Genomic DNA, 25099 nt, shown 5'->3' on the forward strand with positions numbered 1-25099 from the left:
CACACACACACACACACACACATTTTTCATTGTACTTCCCTATTCTAACTCACTAGTGGCAATTTCTGTTTCCCCAAAGCATTTTGAAGTAGCATGCTGAGTTGAGCTACTCTTACATGGAGAGCATTCTTTATTTTGCTACCAATAAATAGTTTGAAATCTTGGATGTTTGGAAAAAAGATATATATATAATCACATAGTCTCCTCAAAACTTTAGGCTGTTGAATATTACTCATAGCAATTTATTTATTAATGAATTTTTGCACATGCACTTAAAGGGTGCCACAAATGTCTTGGAGCTGACTGTAAAACATCATTTTAAGAAATCAAATCAAACTGATTTTCTGGAATTCAACTTTATATATCTGTACATGCACATCTCTACCCACAGGTTTGCTTTGTTTTAAAAGGAAATTGCATCAAACACAGTGCTTTCTGAGTAAATTCTGCTTCTTGTCATCACATTTGAATTGTTCTTTTGGACATTTAAGGATTAACAAGCTTCACATCTACTTTTAAAATGATAACGACATGGAAAGGCAATTTCCCTGAAGGAGAAATGGTTATTAAAATAATATTGGCACACAGCCTATGAAGGGCTGTGAGAAATGCAATAAAACGTTTGTTTTTTCCATACTGTTAACCTTTATTTGCTTGGATATCTACATTAAACACAATCCAATCAAACGTCCTATTCATTCAGTAAAGTCTTTCCTAGAGTATTTTGTTTTCTATGTAGACTCGTGGTGGTAAAGGGAACATAAATAGGGAGCATGAGGGTGTAATGAGACAAGGCCAGCTGTAGGGGGCGTGGCGTCACATCCGTGGTGAACAAACCACGCCTTTTTTTGCAGTGGCCAATGCAACGTAACTTGAAAGCTCCGCAATGGTTAGAAACTAACTGCAGCCGTTCAGTGCTCAGTAGACGGAAGAGGTTCAAGCCTTCAACCTTCTGTTTCTCGTCTCTAATAGCGTAACGTGATTATAGAAGGCCGGTGGTAAGGACTTATTATATGATGTTTATCAGAGACAAGGTGTGTGTTTGATGGAGTGAGGAACTGTAATGTTTCTAGTCTCTGTGTGTTTGGTTTGATGTAACGCCTTATGGCGGAGTGGGACACGGGACGAGGCTAAAATACGACCAAACACTAATACACGTGAAGATATTCTCCTTCTGATTCAAATTATTTACAAAATGAAGTTGACAGGAACGAATCGAATCCTGATTCGACTCATGAAACTCGGGCCTTAACGCGATGTACGTGTTTGTGTCGAATCTGTAGTTATGTTTTTACCACACGTTCAGTAAAACATCAGCATCGGTGTCAAAACACTGTGTAGAATACAATGACATTAAATTGTCTTGTTTCTGAACCGTCATGTCAGTTTTTAGGGTTTAGGGCCTAGGTGGGGATTTTTTTATTTTTCACACCTTTTAACGGACACATGAAGTAAAACGGGTCTGATGTGGTTCTGCTCCACTTTTCATTCAGACTCTGGAGATCTTGTTCTGGGATGTTTATTTACTACACGGTACTTGTGCACGTTGTGTGGTGTTTTTACGGCTCTTGCTGCTCTGTGTTTCTGAGCTTTATCGTGGTAGGAGGCCTGCTAACGCTGAAGCCAAGCGGAAAAAACGATTTGACCAAAAAATAGTTGTGTTTTTGTTGTTGTTTTTTTTAGATGAACCAGAACCGAGAGTTTTTACGTTAGTGTAAGAAAACAGTGAAATCCTCAGGCTTGTGTCTCGACCCTGCGCCACTAGTTTTGTAGCTCAGCTTTGTCCTGGCTTTGAGTTTCTTAGTGAGCTAACAAGCTGCGCCACTGTTCACTATTCACTCCATAGTTCTTGTGAAAATATTAAACGCGATGTTAATCCGGTTTAATTTAAAGGTGTTCTAAGGATCTATCTGGACGTTATGGTTGTTCGAGTTCAGCGTCTTTAGCTTCGGTTTCACTTTCGCGCGTTTTTTTTTTCTGAGGCGATTTTCCTAATTTCAGCTTTTCACTATTTAACCTGAATGTTGACTTTGTTTGACCAAAACACGTTTGATATGATGAGTTAAATATTCATATTTCTATCTAGCTATTTCCCCACACGGAGCCCATTGCTTACCCACAGATGGATGTCGTGTTTAGTCACACAGGCCTTTTATACATGTCTGTCGTCATGACTGATGTTTTTAACCATATTAAAGTTTTGAATAATCTCATAACCACGACTATCACACTGTTAGCATAGATGCTCGCCTGCAAATGCACAAAACTAAGATTTTAGGAAGATCTATAAATTTTCCTGTCTTTAAATAGGTTATGACACAAAAATACTAAATAACTGATTTAACATTTACATTTCCAGCATTTAGCAGACACCTTTTACATTATATCTTTATATAAAATATATATATATATATATATATATATATATATATATGTGTGTGTGTGTGTGTGTGTGTGTGTATGTATGTGTATATGTATGTAGTATGTGTGTGTGTGTGTGTGTATATATATTATTAATATATATTACACACACACACATACATCTGAGTAATTGAGGTTTAGGGGCCCAGTTTAGGAGCTTGGTGGATCTGGGATTTGAACTTACAACCATCCTATTGATTGATAGCCCAACACTTTAACCACTAGCCTACCACATGCCCGTTAGTTTTCTTTGACATTATTAATACAATTACTTCATTAAACACTCACTTTAAATAATGAGGTTAAAGACGTGTTTTCTAAAATGTATGTAAGGAGTTGATGAAGTCAGGAGAACATGTCATATTTTTTAAATATACAATTAAATGTTACGTCTTAAATCTTCTGCGGTAAACATATTTTTATCACATTTTTTCCTATGATATACACTTTGTTTCAGGACTCAATCCATGGTCTGTTTGACACATTTGCTTACAGTGTAAATGTAGTTTAGCGGTTTTGATTATTTGTTATATGCTCCGCATATTTGGTTACAGCATTATGTCTTTTAATCAACATGATATCTCGCAGTTTTACTTATGGAGTAAATTAATTAGAGTAAATGAAGTTAACTACAAAAGGGAAAAAAAACTATTTGTTCACCCTGAATCTTGCAATCAAAAGATGATTTGAATTGAATCACTTTTGTAAATAATATGGTAATTAGTATAATAACTATCCTATTCCTTTTTCTGTTCACATCTGTTTACTGACAGCATCTTTGCTAATTTTAAGGACTCAACCGAAGAGTGGAAGTGTCTAGCTATGTCAGGGCAAAGGAAAGGAGCTTCATTGCGCCTGCGAAAATGTGCCTTCTGTAGAACAACCAGAGAGAAAGAGTGTGGTCAGCTCCTAGTATCAGACAACCAGAAGGTGGCAGCTCACCACAAATGTATGGTGAGTGGACAATCTACAAAAAAGAGACCTCTTCCAGAAGCTTGTTCATGTCAATTTGGTTACTGAAATTGAATTATCAAATATCTGACAGTGGTTTCTATGGAAGCATGTTCCAGACTTATTTTTAAGAAATTGCCATTTGTATTTGGAGGTGACGTCAGTCACAGCTGACGACCAAGAAGGAAAATGTACTGAACGCTCAATGCGTTTCTGATTTTCCTGATAAGCATCGGCATAATCGTCTGTTTAGCACGTTTTCCTCCTTGGCAGTTGACTGTGACGTCAAATCCAAATTCAATACAAATGCAAAGGGACCTGCGTTTCCATTTAAATTTTGTCAGTCTCCATATGTGATGAAGTAAAATATTGACACGAAATTTACATTTGAATTATGTTACAGTTCATACATTCACAAATAGTTTGCAGCTAGTTCTCAAAATAGTTTGTGAAAATACTTCCATGGGTTTCAATGCATGGTTGAAATGATTTAACAGTTTCGTTTGTTTTTTGTTTTTTTGGGTTTTTTTTTTTTAAAACACAGTGTCACCTTTCTAAGTTGCTTAAATATTTAGTGCTTTTACATATTAAAATAAAAAATTCTGCTCTTATTTTGCAGCTTTTTTCATCTGCTCTAGTAACATCTCACTCAGACAGTGAAAACATTGGGGGATTTTCTGTTGAAGATGTAAAAAAAGAAATCAAAAGAGGAAACAAATTGGTAAGTGACAACCGTCTTAATAAACCTACATCAGACATAGTGGATTTCAGGATTTCATGTTGCCACTATTAGACAACATTTTATTAATTTGTTTAACAAATATAACATACAAAATCAACCTAGGGAAAAATATGTGCAGAGCAGAAGAAGGCGATCAAAAGCAGAACCATCCAGATATAGAAATATATTGAAATTATGCCACTGGGCAAGCAGAGTTTTGATACAAATGTCTTTACATTTTTGTCGTTTTTTTAGGAGCTGTGTGCAAATAAAAACGACAGTTCAAGACTGTGGTTGTTGCAAATGAATTATTTAATTTTGACTAGATTTATTTCTAAATATGAGACATTTTTATTAAAGATCTTTATTTACTGGGTTATCTTTTCATTCAGGATGTAATGTGAAAGCTGACTGAAGTCTAGAGTAATAGAACGTATAGTGACGTTAAATAAAGTACTTTAACAGACTTTAATTTACATTTTTCTGTGAGGTTTTGTTATGTGTAAAAGGTTTTGCCAAACTGAAGAAGGATTTGTGAATTTTCTTTTTGTTATTTCACATTTATTGACTGATGCACTGGGGAAGACCTTTTAATATAATGGAACAACATTTGTTCTTTTCAGTATTTCACAATGGTAAATCCAGTGCAATCACATCACTGGTAAATACAATGCAGTGTAAATAACCAGCTATATTCTTTACAATTTGAGTAATTCAATCCAGCCTTTTAAAGTAGGATAAACCTAATAGGTGGATGCTTTCCATTATCAATGTCCTTGTTTAAATAGGAACCAGCTATGGCACAATAGAGCTAAATAAGTTAAATCCTATGTGTCTATTATGCATGTATGACATAGTCTGAGGTTATTTGGCCTTCTTTACCTAATGTGATCATTCTCGAACAGCACTGGATACAAACTAGTACATTTGCTTATTTATAAGTGCTATGATTGCATTTAATTCTGCCACACATCTAACCTTGTTTGGACAAAAGGCAAAAAAAAAAAATTTGCAAACAAAAGAATGTAAATGTTCTTTTTGATGTTCTTGCTGTGTAACCAGATGTGTTCGTCCTGCCACCGGCCAGGGGCTACCATAGGTTGCGATGTTAAGACATGCCGGAGGACATATCACTACTACTGTGCCCTGTGGGACAAAGCTCAGACCAAGGAGAACCCCTCACAAGGCATCTACCTGTAACGGGATTTTTTTTTTTAAATATAAATTTATCTTCCAAAAAACATAAGCTGATAGTCTTTTATTTCGGTTTTTCAGTGTTTACTGTCGTAAACATCGTGATGCGTCTCAAGATGCCAGTGATGGTAATAAACGCTTACTATTATAATTTGATTATTATAATATAACTATAACATTAAAGAAGAAGCTTTATTATTCTATATTACAAACCTAACAGACCGTTCTAACGCGTATATGGAAATTATTTGGCATGAAAGCATTAAATGCTCATAATTCATAATTTTTTATGTGCTAAATATATTTGACATGTGTACACTTTGACAGAGGATCCAGGAGTCCCAGCAAATGATTCCGATTCATCTCCACCCCGGAGCAGAGGCCGTGGCAGATTTGAAAAGAGCCGGATCAGAGGTGTACCTCGTGGCCAGTCAGAAGACGCACGTTCAACTTCTTCACAAGGCGTAGATGAAACAGAAAGCTCTTCAAATGTAGGACCCTATGTTTTCTTCCCCACTCATTCACTCTTATTTGAAGTTCTTACAGCTAAAGTAAAACATAACACGTATTTTTTGATGACTGTCTTGTCTTTACTCTTAAGAAAATCTCCTGATTGTGTCAACCAATCATTTTGCAAAAAGCATGCTAATGTGTAGTGGTTGTGGTTGTAGAGGGACCGCTCCCCTTTGAGGGGCAGCCCTAGTGAGTCAGGCCTTCGCTGTGGTTTCTGCCATGCTGGTGATGAGGAGAATCAGACACGTGGTGTTCTCCATTGTGATAACGCAAAAAAGGTTGCTGCCCACTATAAGTGCATGGTGAGTTCCATGTCAGCATCATCATTTGATCGTACTGGGGCTTTTATATCACTTTTCAATAAAACACTGGAAAGTACTACTGGAAAGTAATGATTCATTATTGTAATATCTGATATGATGTGTGTGTGTGTGTGTATATGTATATATATATATATATATATATATATATATATATATATATATATATATATATATATATATATATATATATATATATATATATATATATATATATATTATATAATTTTTTTTTTTTTAAATAAAAATATATATATATAAAAATTTTACACACATTTATAAATGACTGAAATTCAGAAAATACATGCACTATTGAAAAGTTGCAAGATACTTTAACTTACCGATTGTCATGTTTTACCTACCTTGATCTTGCCTTAAAAATAACCATTGCTGCTGATTAGAAGAACAAGAAATGCATAGTAACAAATATTATTAATAATTAATTTAATTAAATAATTTGGAGTGAGTGACAACTTTTTTTTTTTTTTTTTGGCAGCTTTTCTCTTCAGGGACTGTCCAACTCACTACGACATCACGTGCAGAATTTGGTAACTTTGACATTAAAACAGTCATTCAGGAAATAAGGAGAGGGAAAAGAATGGTGAGCTCTTTTCATTTTCTGAGCTTTTAAGAGTCTGAAGAATGTATAGCAGTCTATTAGTGTTACTGTCACTTACTGAGTATTGGGTGAAATAAAAAATTTTCTGAGTTGCTCTTCACAGCAGATCTGCCTTCCCATTAAGTCTAGCTTTCTAATATAGTATACAAGTAGACTGTTATTCCATCCCTTTTTTTTTTCCTCCTGTCTGTCACATATGCTAGCACTAGGGGTTGCACAGCTATCCATTTTTACTAGTAGAGCAATAATTCTAAAAGTAGTTGACAAGTCACCTTTTCCATGATGAAAACGATTGATTATTACTCTGTTGTAGGCTATAGTTACAGTGCAGGAATGCTAATAAGCATCAGCAAAGAACGTGTCAAACCACACATCAGAACCTTCAGAGGCTGCAGTTTCCATTCGAATTTTTTCATGTTATCATGTTTTTATGCGAGCTCCCATTATATAATGCTTATCTTTAAATGAAACAAATGAGGTTTATGTAGTTATTTAATATAACATGCATTTTAGAAGGTTATTTCTATTTATAAATATTCTCATTCATACAGGCAGAGAACAGATTGTCTAAGTAAAGTCACATTATAGGTGTTTAACTTTTGACCTGGCAAATGTGTTGAATTTGTTTAGAAATGCACCTTGTGTGGTCAGCTCGGCGCTACCATTGGATGCGAGATAAAAGCATGTGTGAAAACCTACCACTACCACTGCGGCCTGCAAGACAAGGCCAAGTACATAGAGAACATGGCCAGAGGCATTTACAAGTAAATATTTTTATTCTTACTCTTTGAACTGGGGAGAAGTAGAGTAAAGCTCGGCTGCATTAGACGGGTGGTTTTAGCACTGATGATCATAATAGTGTTCATAACGCCTCGTGTATATACTATGGATATAGAAGCTTACATTCCCCTGTTGAAATGGCAGGGTCTTTTTGTACCCTTAATGTGAACTATTCTGTATAAACAAAGATAAAAACAATCAGCATTTTAGTGGAAGAATAAAACAGTAACCTGGTTGTATAAATGTGCACACCCTTTTATAATTGATGTGTTCAAAATGAACCAATCACATTCAGCCTCAAGTACAACAGTAATGATCATACAGCTGTCATCAATGAAATTAGTCTGATTGACCATAAATAAATATCAGCTGGTTTTGTAACAAACAAAGGATTGGCTTTAAAAAAAAAATCAGTGATTCTAAACGACCGAGCCTGAATCCTGAACTAAAAATCTGTGTGCTTTGTGTGTACAAGAGATGCCTTTACATTTTGATGGATCTAGAATATTTTTGTCCTAAAAGTAGAGTAATAAAATCCAAAAGTGCTTCAACAAATACAAACACAAACTTGTCAAAGCCTTTCTGAAGTTGGAACCCATAAACTTCACCAGATGCTGAGTTTCTTGTCTAGTGATACTCTAGCAAGCAGTTACTGTAGCTGTCTTCATTTCCTTGGTTGTTATTGGGGCGATTTGCCTTCAGCAGGTGAAATCAATGCTGAATTGGATTCAGGTCAGATGATTGACTTGGCCATTTTAGAACATGTTGCTTCTTTAAAATTCTGACTTGCTTTAGAAGTATGCGCATCATTGTACAGCTTTCTAACCTTAAAGCATTTGACAAAAGCAACGGGATTCATTCTGAAGTCTTTATGGTTATAATAGCTGCTCTGAATCATCCAGTCACATCCTTAATAAATATAATAAAGCCAGTTCATTTTTATTTAGCCATACATTCCCACACCATAAGATGTGGTGGTATGCTTTAAAGCATAAGTGGTTTCTGCCATTGCTGTTACCCTTTTCTTATCATTCTCTTACAGTATGTTCTGGTATGGTTGTTTCATCTAGAAGTTGGTGTTTTTTTTTTTTTTTTTTCTTTCTTTCTTTTCTCCAAGAGTATACTGACGTTAAATGAATGATTTTAGCAAACTAATATGCTCTTCCTGTTTTTGTAGCTCCACAATAGATTACATCTTGTGGTTAACCCGCTGTATGTACATTGCTAAAGGCTTCTCTTGATGATTAACTTTGACACAGATACACCTAACTTCTGGATGGAGATCTTTGCAAATTATTGTGAAGGAGATTTTCTTCACCAGGGAACAAAAATTCTGTTGTTCACTACTGTTGTTTTCTGAGGTTCTACATTTTTGGGGCGTTTTGTTTTTGAGCTCATCAATGCTTGCTTTCTTTTTAAGAATGTACCATATAGTGAAACATTGGGTGTGAACTTTATATTAAGAGTTAATGCAATTCCAAATGCAAATGCCATACTTGAAACCTGCTTACTTTTTTAAGTGAAGTAATGAGAAGAACACACATTTCCATGCAATAGCTGAGTAGCCAATTGTTCATTTACCTTTGGATCTAAGAAAAGAAGGAGACCCTCAAATTACAGCTGAAAGTCTAAACTTTAAACTCATTTTCATTATTTACTTTCAACTAAGTTACTTTCAATTAAAAAACCTTAGTCTTTCAATATCCAAATATGTATTGACATAATTATTCATTTAATATGGGGTCCACCACAGTTTAATTGAAATATGCTGTGACTTGTTTGTACAAACTCTGCTTATCTTGTCTTTACTCTTCAAATAACAGTTCAATAAAGCTGGGCTCACACTGCGATTCTGGCCACGATTTGGTCATCTGAGACAAATTTAGAAGATTCTAAAAGATTTTTAGAATCCTAGGGTAAAATCTGTACTGTTTGAACGCTGGTTTGACATAGTCACTGACAGCCGATTAACGGCCGTTGCGATCGTTTTTTTTTTTCCTCCGGTGAAGTGCTGGCAGTGTCAGAAGACAACTTCAAACCACCTCAGGGAAGATATGAGTCGAAACGAGTCAGAAAAACCATGTTTTTATTAACCAAGGATTGTCAAACAAAATTAACGCTACACATTGTTTTCATTTGCTGCTACCTGCCATTTTAGCGAGAGAACGCGGGTCTGAACGTGTCACGGATTGATGACGTAAAACCCTGGACAAGTCGTTGTGTGCGTCCGATTTTGACGCGTCATAACTGTCGTACAGTCTGACATGATGACAACTGAGATCCTGATCATGGGGTGACATGGGGATCACGTTCGTACAGTCTGACAAGCAACAATCGCGAAGGATTATGAAAAATCGCAGTGTGAGCCCGGATTAAGTCAATAGTTACAATCAAATAATTAATGCATCCACTGACCTTGGCGATTAAATGATGCATATTTACAAAAATAGACTGTACTGTAAGAACCACAGTGGAAACGAGGAGCGGGATGAAGAAGATGAAGAGAGGGAGAGTCGCAGTAGAGAGAGGGCTGCCAATAACAGTGGGGGAAGCCCTCCGCCATCTCAATTGAATGGCAACTAGGTGAGTTTCTGGAAATTCAAGGTCTCTTTTCTGTTCATATGGAAATCCTATATTTTGTGTGAGCGTTACTATTTTGGTGGCTCTTACAGAAATGCTAATTAATCACATTTGTCTTTTGCAGATGGTGTGTTGGAGAACGAAGAAAAATATTTTTTTATTGTGCTCAGTTACAACCTAGGGGCCAGTTCAAAATCTTGACCGTTTCAGTTTTTCTCAAATTGCCAGAAACCCCATATCCATTGATGACAGGCCATACATTTCTCTGCCATTTTATCTTAATTTTTCAAGAATGTTTGAGAGTGGCAAGTACAGATTATAAGCCCACCAAGGAGACTGAAGATTTTTTTTTTTCTATGACACAGAATAATAAAGTTCCACTTATAAAGAGGTTGTGTTTAAATAAAAAAAAAATGGAAATTTCCTAATAACATTATAGTTATGAGACTAGTTTGACTCTGTGCCTGAAACATTTTAAATGTGAGACAATAAAAAAAAATGAAGGTTTCATGACTGGACCAATGGGAACTCTCTTCCCCGGTTTCTTTTCTTATCATACTACTATTTGGACTGGACCTGTTCTTTTGAGACTGCCTACTGGTTGTTTTTATTCTCTTCTAAATCATGAGCCTATCCCTCTAATTTCCTGTCAATTAACTGACATTATCTTTACCTCTTATTTCTCTTGTATCATGTATTATATTTTACTACTGTATTATAATCTTGAGTATTGTTGAATATCTGTGACTTTCTTTATAGTCTTGAGTCAGGATTAAAGATCATTGGCTAGCATGCACTTTTCTTTACAATGACTTTTGTAGTAGTCCTTCCTTCATGCATTTAGAAAAATGTCATCACTTCGCTGAAGATTCACCTAACTGTTTAAAATATTTACATGCATCCACATAGCATTAGAAGACACAATAACAGCGAAGGACATGTATTACTGATACTATATTATTAATCAGACTGTTATGTAACAGACTGGAGCTCTAAATTGTTCTAATTGTGGTCGTATAAACAGTGCTGCATAATATAAAATCATGAGATGTTAGGGTGGGTTTAGTTACACTTGAATAGGTTGTAAATTTAAAGCTATAAATCAATATAATGGATTGACTATATATTTGAAGAGGTCTCTGCTTAATTAAGAAGGAGATGCATTTAAGAGTGTATTTAGATTTTATTCTCAGTGTTCTATTAACTATCCAATTGCAACACACTGGCATTTGATTCCAGGTCCTTGAACCAATCAGGATTCATTATTTGTTCTTTTCCAAAGGGACAGTTTATTAAAAAATTAGAAAGTTTTCCCTCTTACGATGTTTGATGTCTAGGTGATCAATAGGACTGGGAGCACCTGACAGGAGTGGATGATAAAAAACCAGTGTGACTGCTGCTTACTAGTTTCACATTTTAGTTCCTACTAGCTTTAGAAAGATGGACCTTGTGCTTAAAGATTCACATTTGCAGGGTTAATTTTCACGAGGTTGAAAGTTGAAACGAACAACCTGAACTTTGTTGCTCAGTAATTCAGTCATTTATTTGTTCCTGCATCATTTCTCATGCCAATTAAGAGATTAATATGTCAAATGTACCCATGAATCATTCTGCTGTTTTCCTGTTCTAATACCCTATTTACGGTTTAAAAATTATCTAATTTATATCATTTGGATTAAATTTTGCAAGTTGCACTACAAAACATTGTGAGCCGGTATACAACTGCAAGAACACGCAGGTGGTATTTAAAAAAAAAAAAAAAAAAAAATCCTAGAAACCAGATTGCTGAATTAGGTTTTGTATAAGCTTGTGATGTTCACAAGAGATTTTGGGTTTGTTCATGTTTTTGACTGGCAAAAAAATTCTGTCACCCAAAAAAAGGATCTGGGTGAAATACACTTCTGTTTCATCTCCATAAACACCAGCAACAGCTATACTGTGCAAATAGCTTTTGGGGCAAGACACAAGTACTTCAAATAAAATTAAATCAAGAGGTTTTTAAAATAATAGAGAAGTCTGAACTAATACAATATGGAGTCTAGCAGCTTCTTTGTTAGCAGTTTTAGACACACTTTTGTTAAAGGTAACGTTAACAGATAAAAACACAAAAGACCTGAAACTAGCCTCTAAGAAAAGGGGCCGACAACCTTCTTGTTAATTTCCCCTGAGCGTGATCTGTATTACCAGTTTTGCCGTTCTCATTTTTTACCACTATGCTATAATAACTCCATGCTGTTAAATAATTATTAATTACTGCAACAACTAGAAATGCAAACAAATTAATCAAACCACCTTATGCATCACACTGGCATCCAAATGGACAAATCGATTTGGCACATTCAACGAAGGTGACTGTGACTCGGCCCAGCGGAATGATATGAGGACTAAAACACTCCGGAAAGCCCCGTGTGCAAATCATATATGTTCTTCTGTTTAAAGCTGCTCAACAGGTAGCTCAAGTACATTGTCTGATTCCTAAAATACAAATGTTTCTCTGGGGACTGCTAGTCAGGGGAAAGCCCTCATATACTGTATACTACTGCAACATGTATGGCATGTCTGTGGGTGTCTGTAAACTGCCTTTATGTATGCTTTGCATCTGTCTGCTACTAGATTACTCTGAGTGACCTGTAGTTTAATCCAGGATACCTGAAGGTGAGGCTGCAAAGTGTTTCTTGCTATGCCCATTATGTAGCTACAATTCAGACTGTATACAACCGTGTTAATCTCAAACCAACTGTTCATCTGTCATAGAGATAAAACAGAACAGATGCTGGATAGTGGAAAGCCTATCCAAAGAGATACATGTGTGATTTGTTGATCAAGTGAGTTTGAGCAAGAAAAAAAAAGTATAGGATGGAGAAGATTCCAGGGCCAGAGTGGTAACCAGTGAACATGGTTGATTTGACTTCTTGGCTGTAAGGGACCGGGGGTTGGAATATACAGAAGAATTAATCATTTTACTAAATCATGTCTTGTTCCCTCTGAAATTACTGAAACGGCATGGGCATTTTATTTTTATTTATTTATTTATTGCTAGACACTGAAGACATTTGGGTTGAGATCAAAAGAAGATAAGACTTCTAAAAAAATCTAGATGTATTAAACTTAGAACATGGCACCTTCAAGTCATGGACAACACAAGACCTTTGCTAGTCTAGTCCTGTTAGTTTTAAGGTGGGGCTTCCATGGATCAGTCTTGTTTGTCCAGCATATCCCACAGATGCTTACCACTGAGCTGGGGATTCTGGAGGCTAAGTCAACACATTGAACTCTTCTTCAGTTCATCAAACCATAAAAAATGTTGCAGTATGGCAGGGCACGTTATCTTGCTGAAATAGGCCACTACAGTTCAGGAATACTGTTGCCATGAAGGACTGTACTTCATTTGCAACAATGTTTAGGTAGGTGATACATGTCAAAGTAACATCTAAATAAATACCAGGACCCAAGGTTTCCCAGCAGTACATTGCCTAGAACATCACACTGCCTCCACTGGCTTGGCTTCTCCCTGTAGTGCATCCTGGTCCTATCTCTTCTCCAGATAAGTAACTCGCAGTCACTTGGCCACCCATGTGGTTATGGGTTACTCGCAGTCACTTGCCCCATGGTCCAGTTTTGATGCTCATGTTGCCACTGTAGGTGCACTTAGCAGTGGACATGAGTCAGAATGCGCACTCTGACCAGTCTGTGGCTACACAGCCTCATAAACAGCAAGCTGTGGTGCACTATGTTCTGACACTTTTCTATGATAGCTAACATTAACTTTTTCAGTAATTTGTGCCACAATAACTCATCTGTCTCATCATGACTCTGTGTCCACTTCACCGGTTGTCCACCTTTGGAACTAACCTCTACATACCAGGTACACCTCTAAAAGACCTGCCATTTTGGAGATGCTCTGACCAAGTCGTGCAGCCATCACAATTTGGTCCTTGTCAAACTAACTCAGATCTTTACGCCTGCCCATTTTTCTTGCTCCCAACACTTCAACTTTAAAAACTAAATAATAAACATGTACATGTACATATACAATAATGACAGTCACCATTGTAAAAAGATAATAGATGTTATTGGGTCCAGTCCTGTTTGTGTCTTTATCTACGACCCTACTGCAGAATTATTTTGATTTATTCCATGAAATCAAATCTCAAATCCAATCCGTTCACCTAAAATAACCGTCTAGATTCGTTCACCGATTTGTTTACTTACCATAAGTTACTACATTTTACCAGTAGGTGGCGCAGATGGATGTGTGTTTTTGGATCATATTTTTTCATTATTGATTTATTGACTCAATACAATCATTAATTAAATAATGACATGCCCAGTCCACAAAGAAAAGATCTAGTGAATTTATTTACAAGAATAACATTTGAGTCACAGAGTGGTCACGAATGAGGATAAGAATGTTTACATACATGTTTGAAGTAGTTTTCAATACTGCATTATTTTAAAAAATAGCCAACAATCATTCAGTCATGTATTGTAGCTTATGAACAAAACAAGTATAAAACAACACTCGTCTTAGTGCTTTGGAAAAAGTGAATGAACGCAGATCCTCATCCATTTGCTCATTTTGTTCAAAACCAATAGCTCCAATCATACATATAATGTACATATTGCATATTGTATTGTTTATACTCCTCATTCTCTACACATATTGTGCCTTACATACATCTTCACTATTTTATTTATGTGTATGTGTGTATATATATATATATATAGCCTTAGAACCATTTACTTGTACTTTTCAACAATGTCCAAACATCTCTGCACTGCTCTAGCCTTTATATTTATTCACCGTACATTTGTTTACATATATACCTATTTATATTACATGCTGTACACACACCTATATATATTACATGCTGTACACATATATACCTAGAGTCGTATGCAAAGGTTTAGGAACCCCTGAGAATTTCCATGAATAAATATTTGGGTGTTTGGATCAGCAATTTCATTTTGATCTATCAAATAAATGAAGGACACAGAAATATTTCAGTAGTGAAATGAGGTTTATTGGATCCACAGAAAATGTGCAATATGCATCAAAGGGAAATTAGACAGGTGCATAAATTTAGGCACCCTTGCCATTTTGGTGATTTGAATACCTGTAACTACTTAGCACTGATTAATTGGAACACACAATTGGTTTGGTGGCTCATTAAGCCTTGAACTTCATAGACAGGTGCATCCAATCATGAGAAAAGGTATTTAAGGTGACCAATTTCAAGTTGTTGTTCTCTTTGACTCTCCTCTGAAGAGTGGCAACATGGAGGCCTCAGAACAACTCTCAAATGACCTGAAAACAAAGATTGTTCAACATTATGGTTTAGGGGAAGGCTACAAAAAATTATCGCAGAGATATAAGCTGTCAGTGGCCACTGTGAGGAAATGGAAGGTCAAAAGACTTCAGGCACAGTTCTCATTAAGGCCAGAAGTGGCAGCCCACGTAAAATATTGGAGAGGCAAAGGATGGTGAGACCGGTCAAAAACAGCCCACAGACCACCACCAAAGACCTACAACATCAACTTGCTGCAGATGGTGTCACTGTGCATCGTTCAATTCAGAACACTTTGCACATGGTGAAGCTGTACAGGAGAGTGATGCGAAAGAAGCCTTTTCTGCACACATGCCATAAACCTAGTCGCATGAGATATGCAAATGCACATTTGGACAAGCCAGCTTCATTTTGGAATAAGGTGCTGTGGAGTGATGAAACAAAGATTGAGTTATTTGGCCATAACAAGGGGCGTTATGCATGGCGGCAAAAGAACACAGCATTCAAAGAAACACTTGCTACCCACAGTAAAATTTGGTGGAGGTTCCATCACTCTGTGAGACTGTGGCCAGTGCTGGTACTGGGAATCTGGTTAAAGTTGAGGAAATTGTCAGGGGTGCCTAAACGTGTGTGTGGGTGTTTTTTTTTTTTTTGTTTTTTTGTTTTTTTTTAATTGATAGATAGATTTTTTTTTTTAGATGCTGTGTACCTGTACTATGCAATGACAATAAAGTTCTATCCATCCATCCAGTTAATCAGGTAAGATCGTGTAACCGGTAACCTGCTCCAGCTCAGCCTGTTCTCTACAGGACGCGGAGGAAAGAGCTGCCAGAGCAGTCACGTGATTTAATCCAGGGCGGGGCTTTGTCCACGAATAAAATACAAGTCAGTACATGGCAGTGAACGAGGATTCGTTCGCTTAAAAGATTCGGTTGAAAACACTGATTCGTTCTCACAGTGGACTGAATATAAGCAGTGAATTTGGCACTGTTATAAGTTTGTCCATGGCGTCCAGCAGCAGTTCCTGTGTGGTGGTATGTACTGCTGTGTTACTGTGTGCTGTTTGTCCCCAGCATGTCTGCTATCAGGTCCGTTAGATAACCTGTCATACTACAGCTTCAGGCATCTCACACCTTTATATTACATTTAACCCTGTGGGGAAACTATATTAGACTTAAAATTATCATTAACAGCTGAATTATTCCAGGTGTCTAAGTTCCGTGTTGAATGTTTGTATAGTTTAGCATTTAGCATAGCATAGCTTTGGGGCCTCAGTGCACGCGATTAGCACATGGAGGCTAAACACTGCTGCTTCTCTCACACACACACACACACACCTCAAGTCATTAGATCACATCTCCCGCCAATGCGAAAAATGGCGTTTCTATACAAGTCTGAATTTCGATATGTAATTAAATGCATTATTATTATTATTATTATTATTATACTACACTTTATGTAGGTCATTACATTACACCCTGTAAACGTGGTTAAATTGAGCTCCTGCACTATAATGTAAAATCAGTGTGAGTCCTACAGTGGAATATAATGATAGTGATAATGTTGATAAATTCTTTTTACGCTGCTTTAAAGAATATAAATATATATATATATATTATGTATGTGTGTGTGTGTGTGTGTGTGTATGTATGTATGTATGTATGTATGTATGTATGTATGTATGTATGTATGTATGTATGTATGTATGTATATATATATATATATATATATATATATATATATATATATATATATATATATATATATATATCTCAAACATTGATGTGTGTGTTTAATGTTGATGAACACTGTAAAAAAGACCCAGACACCCAAATACAGTCATTCATATTAAACCTTGACGCGCTTATATCTATCTGTTTCAGGGGTGAGACCTTCTCATTCTCAAATTCTTGAAAAAAATTAAAGCTCCCTTTCTCCCAAATCCCAGTTTAACATTAGACTGTAAAAGACCTACATGCTAATTTATACTAACTGCATAAATTGTAGGCCTTTTTATAACCCACAGACTGGGCTTTAATGTCTGTGAGATTGACTTATTCATTTTTGTTTTGATTTTTGTTTGCTGTATTTGTTTATATATAATTTGTTTATATATATATATATATATATGATGTGGAAAACTCCATCCTATTTCTTTATTTCTTGACCTAGCTCATATTAGTGATAGTTGACAGTTATTGAGTCTAGTTGGATGATGTACAACCAAATTATTCATTTACAAATCAGGCCTTGAGAGGGGTGAATAACATTTGCACATTTGTAAAGCCCTTAATGATTTTGTTGGCCACCTTTAGGTTGCAGATAAGGACTGTGTGTGTGAGGTTTCATAACTGTGACCCTAAAATATTAAGTTCCACTTGGCAAAGAAAAGTGCAAACAAAAAGAAAACAGAGAAACTGTGGTGAGAAACATGAACTAAAGCAAAGCGATTTCTTTCTGCAGTGTCGGTCATCTGACAAATTAACAGACATCACTAGAGCTATTTAATGCTAATATTTATGTATCTTTTTTTCCCCAATAAGGAAAACATATTGTGAATTATAATTGAAACAATAACATGTTTTTCTGTTGTATATTCAATAGTGCTTTTGTGCTAGCTGTAGTGGTGAGGAAGTTATTTTTAGAGTCTACCAACCAGGGTACGGTAATATTAACCATCTTTACTTCAGATACCACATCTCGTATAGCAAGCACACAAACTAGTTTTCACATGGGAATTTCACTTTCAAAACATTTAACGCAATGTTGAAACAGGACATGTTTGTGGGATAGGACACCATTGATCTTTAAACCGTTTAGCTAACTATGCAATACATTCAGTCCATTTAAAAATTAGCCTTACATTAAATAGGAATGTATAGGCATGTTATATTTTACTAGGATGACATTGCGTTGAAAATCTGCTGATCACATTAAGGCTACCATTAACTACCAGTATGTTACAAACTATCTGTATATAAATCGCACAGAAAGACTTGAGAGGATTGCCTTTTTCAATTTTTATTTAATTCTCAAATCCGAGAGGTCAGTACACGTTATCGTTTCTATATTAATCAAATCAATCAAATTTTATTTGTCACATACATACAGAGTACAACATGCACTGAAATGCTTTTTGCATCTGTCCGGTATTGACACATTCACAGGGACTGGTTTGCTGGATGACAATATAATTCTTCAAAAAGGCTAAAAAATAAACAGATTAACACAGTGATTTTATTTAACAAAGTATGTAATCTTAGAATAGATTGAATTTTCTGTTATTCATTGTTTAACACTTTCAAATGGCAGGAAAACTTAATATTTGCAGTCTTCAGGTCTGATGATGCACATTCCAGTTTCTTTGTAATTTTTTTTTTGTTTTCGGCTTGTCAGTAAATCTGGCCATGTATCTCCTTCAATCTGTCATTCAGTTGGAGATTCTCCTTAGTCAGACATGTCAAGAACAAATGGTTGATGGTTTTGTGTATGTGTGTGCTATAATAATAATCTATAATAATACTATAATAATAATCAATGATTAAGGTCACATTTCTGAAATTTTTTCTTCACTACTTTCCTCCACTGTTTTGAAGTAAAGTTTCATTCCATTTCAAGAGTATCAGAACAGCAAGGCAAATGCTTTTGTTCTTGTTATATACTGAATACATTTGGGTTTATGGTTACGAGATAACTGTGCTACAAACCTGGACTAGAAGAATGCAACAGTTTGTTGATGTCAGTGGGTCATCAGCTTGATGCAGTTATTGAAAGCATGGAATATGCAACCAAAGATGTGCCAATAATTTTGCTCACCTAAAAACTGGGTGGTCTCATTTGATTTCAAAACTAAAGAATTGGCCCTGTTGTTTGAATACTTTTAAATGGGTGGGTGTACTTGTGGCATACAGATTAGTAACAAGGGGTAGAAAGTATTTGTGGCAAACAAAGCAGTAACAAGATAGACTAGGCAGAGGCATCCCTGTCAGCACTGACGACTCTACTTGTTTGTCTTATTAAACCAAGTAATGAGAGCTTGACCTTTGGTTGTTCTACAACAAGCAATGTAATGTAATCATAAACAGTTAAAAAAATATGACCTGTAAATTCCAAATTATAATTTTACTGTGGTAAAAAAGAAAAAAAACACTGTTTCCATGTTTTATTCCTGAGGTAATATCGTATGATGCATGAACTGTAGAAATCGAGGATGCAGTTGAATGCTGATCTGTTTGGCCAGCTGGTTCACTTGATCCTTACAAACAAGGCATAGAAATCATTAGTCATTAACCTTACATGAGTCTTGTGGTTTAAATAAGACTACTGCTTGCTTAGTATTTTGTGGAAGTGGAATAAGTTAGGAGTGCCATCTCACAATTAGGAGTCAATTGCAAACTCGCCCATTTGCATTATGAAAATCTCAGCCAGGGAATGTTGTAACCATTGGAAATCTCTGGATGCGGCATGTCACTCTTGCAGGTTTACACACACTGTTTCTCACAATCTCCCTCATTTTCCCATATTTTCTGGCCTTAGGAACCAGAGCAATCCTGTCAGGTAAAGATTTCGTCAGTTTCTTAAACCTGTCATTCCAACAACCTGAGGGGGTTGAGGTCTGGTGATTTTGCATGGCGCTCAGTGTCCGTGCGGGTATTGTGTTCTGCTTAAACATAGAGATCAAAGTGCAGAAGCAGTCAACACGTTCTGAACACAAGGGTGCTGCCAATGTACAGTATTGGTGCCACTGTTACTGAGTGGGACTTTGTTGTTGTTGTTGTTCAACCTTAGCAACCAGCAGTCAAAGGCTCCGTCTCATTTGCAGTGTCCCAATTCACTTACCGTCTGTCCTAAATAGAATCAGGCATTGGTATCAGTGTACACAAAAAGTAGTATGTTGAAGTGAGTATCCCAAGTGTATCTGGGGGTCTGCTGTTTCTGGTAGATTTTTGAAGCGTAGATCATTGGATGCTGTCTTAGCTAACATTGACCACAACTCTTACCTCGTGAGGAATAAAGAGTTTTGTTCTAGGAGCTTTGTTTCCAGTTTAGTTTACTCAAACAATCTGTCCCTGTTTCCATATTTGTATGAGACATTCTGCCTTTGGCTGTTGATTAATGTATGGTTTATTTATAATTATGACTATTGGACTGTGTTTAACACATTTTTATCTTTCAAACTGAAATTTGATTGTTAGTAATGAACACATTTTCCACCAAGTATTACACCACATTCTAAAAGTAATAATGTAGAAACTAAGTTTGTTTGAGATGAAATTATTTGGCACAATTGTCTTTCATCTGTACTGACACTTTTATAATAGCACTGAGTCGTCTGTTCCTTAAATTTCCTTGGAAACAGTGTAGATTGTTTTCTGTATGTTGCTATGTAGCCTAAATGACTGAGTTAATAACCGTATGAACCCTTCACCCACTGTCCTACTTATTTGTGCATGTCTGTGTGTTTGAGCTTCATTCTCAACATTGAGGTCTGTCTGCTGCACTATTAACCACAAATATAATTTGTGAATTTCAGATCAGAGATGATGAGCAGGGTTATGATCTTGACCTCTTCTGCATACCGAAGCACTATGCTTCTGACCTGGAACGTGTCTATATACCTCATGGCCTAATCATGGACAGGTATTTGGCAACCATCTAACATTCCTTTAGCTCTAGTGCTTTCTCTTAAACCTAAAGAAAGACATCTCAGTCATGTGAAGGTTGAGTAACCAGCACAAGTTTACATATATAACAGTAGTAAATGACCTTTGCATGTGTAAAATGTGTTGTCTAAGTACAGAGAACTGATACGATCCTGACTTTGAAAGTAAAGCCAATTCCAGAAACCTAACTGTTCCCTGATCTCTGCAGGACTGAGCGACTGGCCAGAGAGATCATGAAGGATATGGGGGGACACCACATTGTTGCCCTCTGTGTGCTCAAAGGGGGCTACAAGTTCTTTGCAGACCTGCTAGACTACATCAAAGCACTGAACCGCAACAGCGATCGCTCCATTCCAATGACAGTGGACTTTATTCGCCTCAAAAGCTACCAAGTAAAACAAAAACTTGACCTTTCTTTCTTTAACTTGACCTTTCTATTGGCATATTGTGTTGTATTCTATTGCCATATTGGCATATGCAGAAGACACAAATTACACTTTTTTTTTTTTTACATGCCTCATGCATACCAAGATTGTATTTGGATAGAGATTATCACAAAAAAAAAAAAAGATGCATTTAAACATATGTTCCCCCATCCCACAACAAAACATGCAGAATAAATGCAACAAAAAAAGGTTTAAAGTTCACTGATGTTAACGTTACAAGTGGCTGAAAATTATATCATTTTTCTGGTATGTGGCAAGAATCTTCCGACACAACTAAAAATAAAGAACACCACAGGAAGTTGATGCTAAAATGCATTCAGACAATTTGCATATTAACAGACAACGCAGCAACCGGATTTCAGTATCTGTCTACAGACCCACATAAATTCACATCTAAATGTGCACAATCACAAGACCTATGAAATGACTAAGTGTATGAAATGACTAGGTATTTAGTCAGGTAGTCAGTGTTACTAATTCACTACAGATGCATATGGAAATTCTTCATGTTCCTATGCAATTACAGCCTGCACATTGTTTGTGCTCATGCTGTAAGTCTGTCATGCAGCTAGTGTGGAAACTTGAAGTGCAAAATTCACTTCCCTGCATATTAGTGACAGTATTTTTTATTTAAAATGAATTAATTATTTTATTTATTTTAAACAGAATGACCAGTCTACTGGTGAGATTAAGGTAATTGGTGGAGATGATCTGTCCACACTAACAGGGAAGGTAAGTGAGCAAAAGCAAGAGATTTACAAAAAAAAAAAAAAAATTACAAGTGAAAATGGAGAAATTGAGTTGTTGGTGCAGGAAATGTTTGAACTCCGCTATGTGTAGAAAACGATTTAATACTGACTTTTTTTCCTCTTTCTATGCGTCACTGAAGAATGTCTTGATTGTGGAGGTACGAGTGAATTTATGGTACATTAAATACCCTACGATGTCTCATCACATTTGTGGTATTTGTCGTTAATGCAATTTTTGTTCTACAGGATATAATTGATACTGGGAAAACAATGCAGACCTTGTTAGAACTCCTCAAGCAGTACAATCCAAAAATGGTCAAGGTGGCCAGGTAAGAAGAGGATAAGGAAGCCTGTAAAATGGGATTAATGACAGTGAAATTACAAAAGTAAAAATAGTCACAAATGTTTGTTTATTTAGCTCACTGTTTTATTGTACAGTTGTACAGGTCAGTCGTTTTACGTCTCTCTAAAAAGTGTCATTTATCACTTTTGTTTATTTCTTATAAAAGTTTACTTGTGAAGAGGACACCAAGGAGTGTTGGCTACAGACCTGATTGTAAGTTGACTTATTTGGATGTTGCCCTCTTTGGCAGAAATTTTTGTTCGATCCTTTTGAGAACGCGGTCTTCTAATGTTTACTTTTTGTTTTAGTATTTATACGTTGCTCAACAGTGCTCTTTGTATTTTTAGTTTTTATTGCAAAACTTACTTTTATCTCAGATCCTTACTTTTTATTGCAATTTCTTTCCATTCCTGATCATTTTTATTTACTTTTTATTGTAATGTAATTTTTTTATTTTTTTTTTACCATATCTGCACATGCATGAACAACACTGATACAGATTGTAAATAAATAGACTTTGTTTCGTATGCACACACAAGATAACATGCTCAACTTATTTTAATTTACATGACAAATAATGGCTTGTGTTTTTTATTCATTTATCACTTTTTTCCCCTTAGTTGTAGGATTTGAGGTCCCTGACAAATTTGTGGTGGGATATGCGCTAGATTACAACGAGTACTTTAGAGATTTAAATGTAAGTTCCAACACAAGTTATTACAATATATGTGTAATTATTCCAGTTTGTTTGTTTTTTTTTTACTTTTTTCTATATGAAATTATTTTTACATTGTCAAGAGTTTTGACATTGTTCTGTTCTGCCTTTCAGCATATCTGTGTCATCAGTGAAACAGGAAAAGAGAAGTACAAAGCTTGAGGTTTTCTGCATTTCCATTTTAGCTGTGCATAATTTTTTAAATCAATGACTTTTTTATTTTTATTATTATTTGTATCACATCTGCTTAGTAATTTAGGAGTGGAGGGTGCAGAGTGGCCTGGTTCCTCTCAAAGCACTACAGCTCACTGACTGAGGACCCCTAGCCTTTATCTGTTGATTCACAGATGTATTGTGGTTTGAATGTGTTGAAATATATATAATCTTTAATTTATTTTGTATCATTTTTAAATAATTGCCTGATCTTTTTTATGTTAAATATTATCTTTATTCAGCACAAGAGAGCTTGCAGCCAAAATAAACAAGATCATGATTGGGATCAAGCTAATATATTTGCTTATTGAACAAAAATGAGTTTCTGCTCAAACATTTACACTGTATATGCCAGGATGTGTATAACCAGTGATTTAAGCTGAGCAGCACAGCTGTATTATTGAGCGATAATTATTACAATAATTGTCCTTGTATTTTATTTTTTATGACTACTTATTGCAGTTTACACGATATCTCAGCATATTTTACTTTTTTTTTTAATGTGAAAGAAGTAAAACGTTATGGTGCCTTATATGTTAAGTCATATAGCCACAATAACTATCCTATCCAATACATTTTCAACAAACACTTGATTACGAGATGAAGTCAATGTGAGATGCTCTACATGTATTTTGCCGTTTTAGCAAAACCATTTACCAGCTTGTACCTTAGCCTTATACTGTAGATTAATATAATTGTCATAAAGCAATCCAGGTTGTATAATTGATTTATTCTAATTAGATGTGTGGTTTGAGATGTACATGCCCAATTAACATGCCAGTCCTGAAGTAGCTCTGGCAAACAGATCATTAGAACATGTAATCAGACCTCTGTATCAGAAAGGCTTGTGAACAATGCATTTGATTGAAAAATGTGACATTAAACAGTTTCATTTGAACCGTGAAAAAGCATTTCTTTCTACACTCACCTTCTCTTAAAATACGTCATGGACTCACTCTCACTCACACACAGTCATGGAGGTAATATCATGTCACATGGTGCACAGATGGTCTAAGAGCTGTCTGAATCAATGCTGCTCCATTCAACCAGATCCTGGAAAATTCATAGGAATTATACTTGCCAAATATGTTGGATTTCAGACGAAGCTCCATAACCCCAGTGACTGTAACTATGTATTAGCTGCTAGGGGACAGTTATCATAAGTTCACTGTTCTAATTATTGTTGAATTGTAATTCTAGTATAAATTTTATTTACCCATTTTAGTTTAAAAGCAAAAATGTACTCCATCAAATATACCACACAGCTGTAATATTTCCAGTTGGACTTTATTCAGTATTAAAATAATTCAATATAGTATTTATAACACACCAAACATGATGTTTAATGGCTTTGTTGAGGCTTTGTTCAAAAAGAACTTGGAGCAGAGCAGTAATACTGGACACTCCAACTCCAGGACTGACGTACTGCTGTAACACAGCTTGTGTACACTTGAAGTTGAACACACATGAATCGTTGACATCGTCTTAACAGGATTGTGTTTAATACAACTGGAGAAAATGCTGGAATTTTACCAGCAGCTCCTCATGATCTGCATCTCCTTTATCACTACAAACCATGATGT

General features: G+C 35.8%; 2 protein-coding genes and 1 long non-coding RNA gene across 6 annotated transcripts in view; 2 read left to right on the forward strand and 1 right to left on the reverse strand.

Moving 5' to 3' along the window:
• Nucleotides 1–848: 848 nt before the first annotated feature.
• On the forward strand, nucleotides 849–10908 carry phf6 (PHD finger protein 6). Of its 3 annotated transcripts, none has more exons than XM_060885605.1 (11): nucleotides 849–998; nucleotides 3195–3375; nucleotides 3992–4093; nucleotides 5156–5289; nucleotides 5369–5415; nucleotides 5615–5778; nucleotides 5959–6102; nucleotides 6617–6721; nucleotides 7370–7503; nucleotides 9970–10102; nucleotides 10224–10908. In XM_060885605.1, the coding sequence occupies exons 2-10, from the start codon at nucleotides 3244–3246 to the stop codon at nucleotides 10100–10102; spliced, it is 1095 nt and encodes a 364-aa protein (XP_060741588.1). In that variant the 5' UTR covers nucleotides 849–998; nucleotides 3195–3243; the 3' UTR covers nucleotides 10224–10908. The 3 variants fall into 3 exon arrangements, with proteins under 3 accessions (XP_060741588.1, XP_060741589.1, XP_060741590.1); XM_060885606.1 differs by having other exon boundaries at nucleotides 3214–3375; XM_060885607.1 differs by lacking the exons at nucleotides 9970–10102; nucleotides 10224–10908 and adding an exon at nucleotides 9678–9950.
• A 5326-nt stretch (nucleotides 10909–16234) lies between these two features.
• On the forward strand, nucleotides 16235–24414 carry hprt1 (hypoxanthine phosphoribosyltransferase 1). Of its 2 annotated transcripts, XM_060885362.1 has the most exons (10): nucleotides 16235–16421; nucleotides 20921–21027; nucleotides 21259–21442; nucleotides 22163–22228; nucleotides 22386–22403; nucleotides 22492–22574; nucleotides 22755–22801; nucleotides 23209–23285; nucleotides 23418–23466; nucleotides 23555–24414. In XM_060885362.1, the coding sequence occupies exons 1-9, from the start codon at nucleotides 16392–16394 to the stop codon at nucleotides 23463–23465; spliced, it is 660 nt and encodes a 219-aa protein (XP_060741345.1). In that variant the 5' UTR covers nucleotides 16235–16391; the 3' UTR covers nucleotide 23466; nucleotides 23555–24414. The 2 variants fall into 2 exon arrangements, with proteins under 2 accessions (XP_060741345.1, XP_060741344.1); XM_060885361.1 differs by having other exon boundaries at nucleotides 23418–24414.
• LOC132856018 (uncharacterized) overlaps nucleotides 22237–25099 on the reverse strand; it is a 4029-nt gene continuing 1166 nt past the window's right edge. The window contains exons 3-4 of the long non-coding RNA XR_009649392.1: nucleotides 24445–24569; nucleotides 22237–22595 (exon numbers count right to left, since the gene is read on the reverse strand). This is a non-coding gene — a long non-coding RNA (uncharacterized LOC132856018). The remainder of the gene's footprint in view (nucleotides 22596–24444; nucleotides 24570–25099) is intronic.

The sequence above is a fragment of the Tachysurus vachellii genome, chromosome 13 (genome assembly GCF_030014155.1).
Source record: "Tachysurus vachellii isolate PV-2020 chromosome 13, HZAU_Pvac_v1, whole genome shotgun sequence".
In the NCBI taxonomy this organism is placed as follows: Eukaryota; Metazoa; Chordata; class Actinopteri; order Siluriformes; family Bagridae; genus Tachysurus; species Tachysurus vachellii.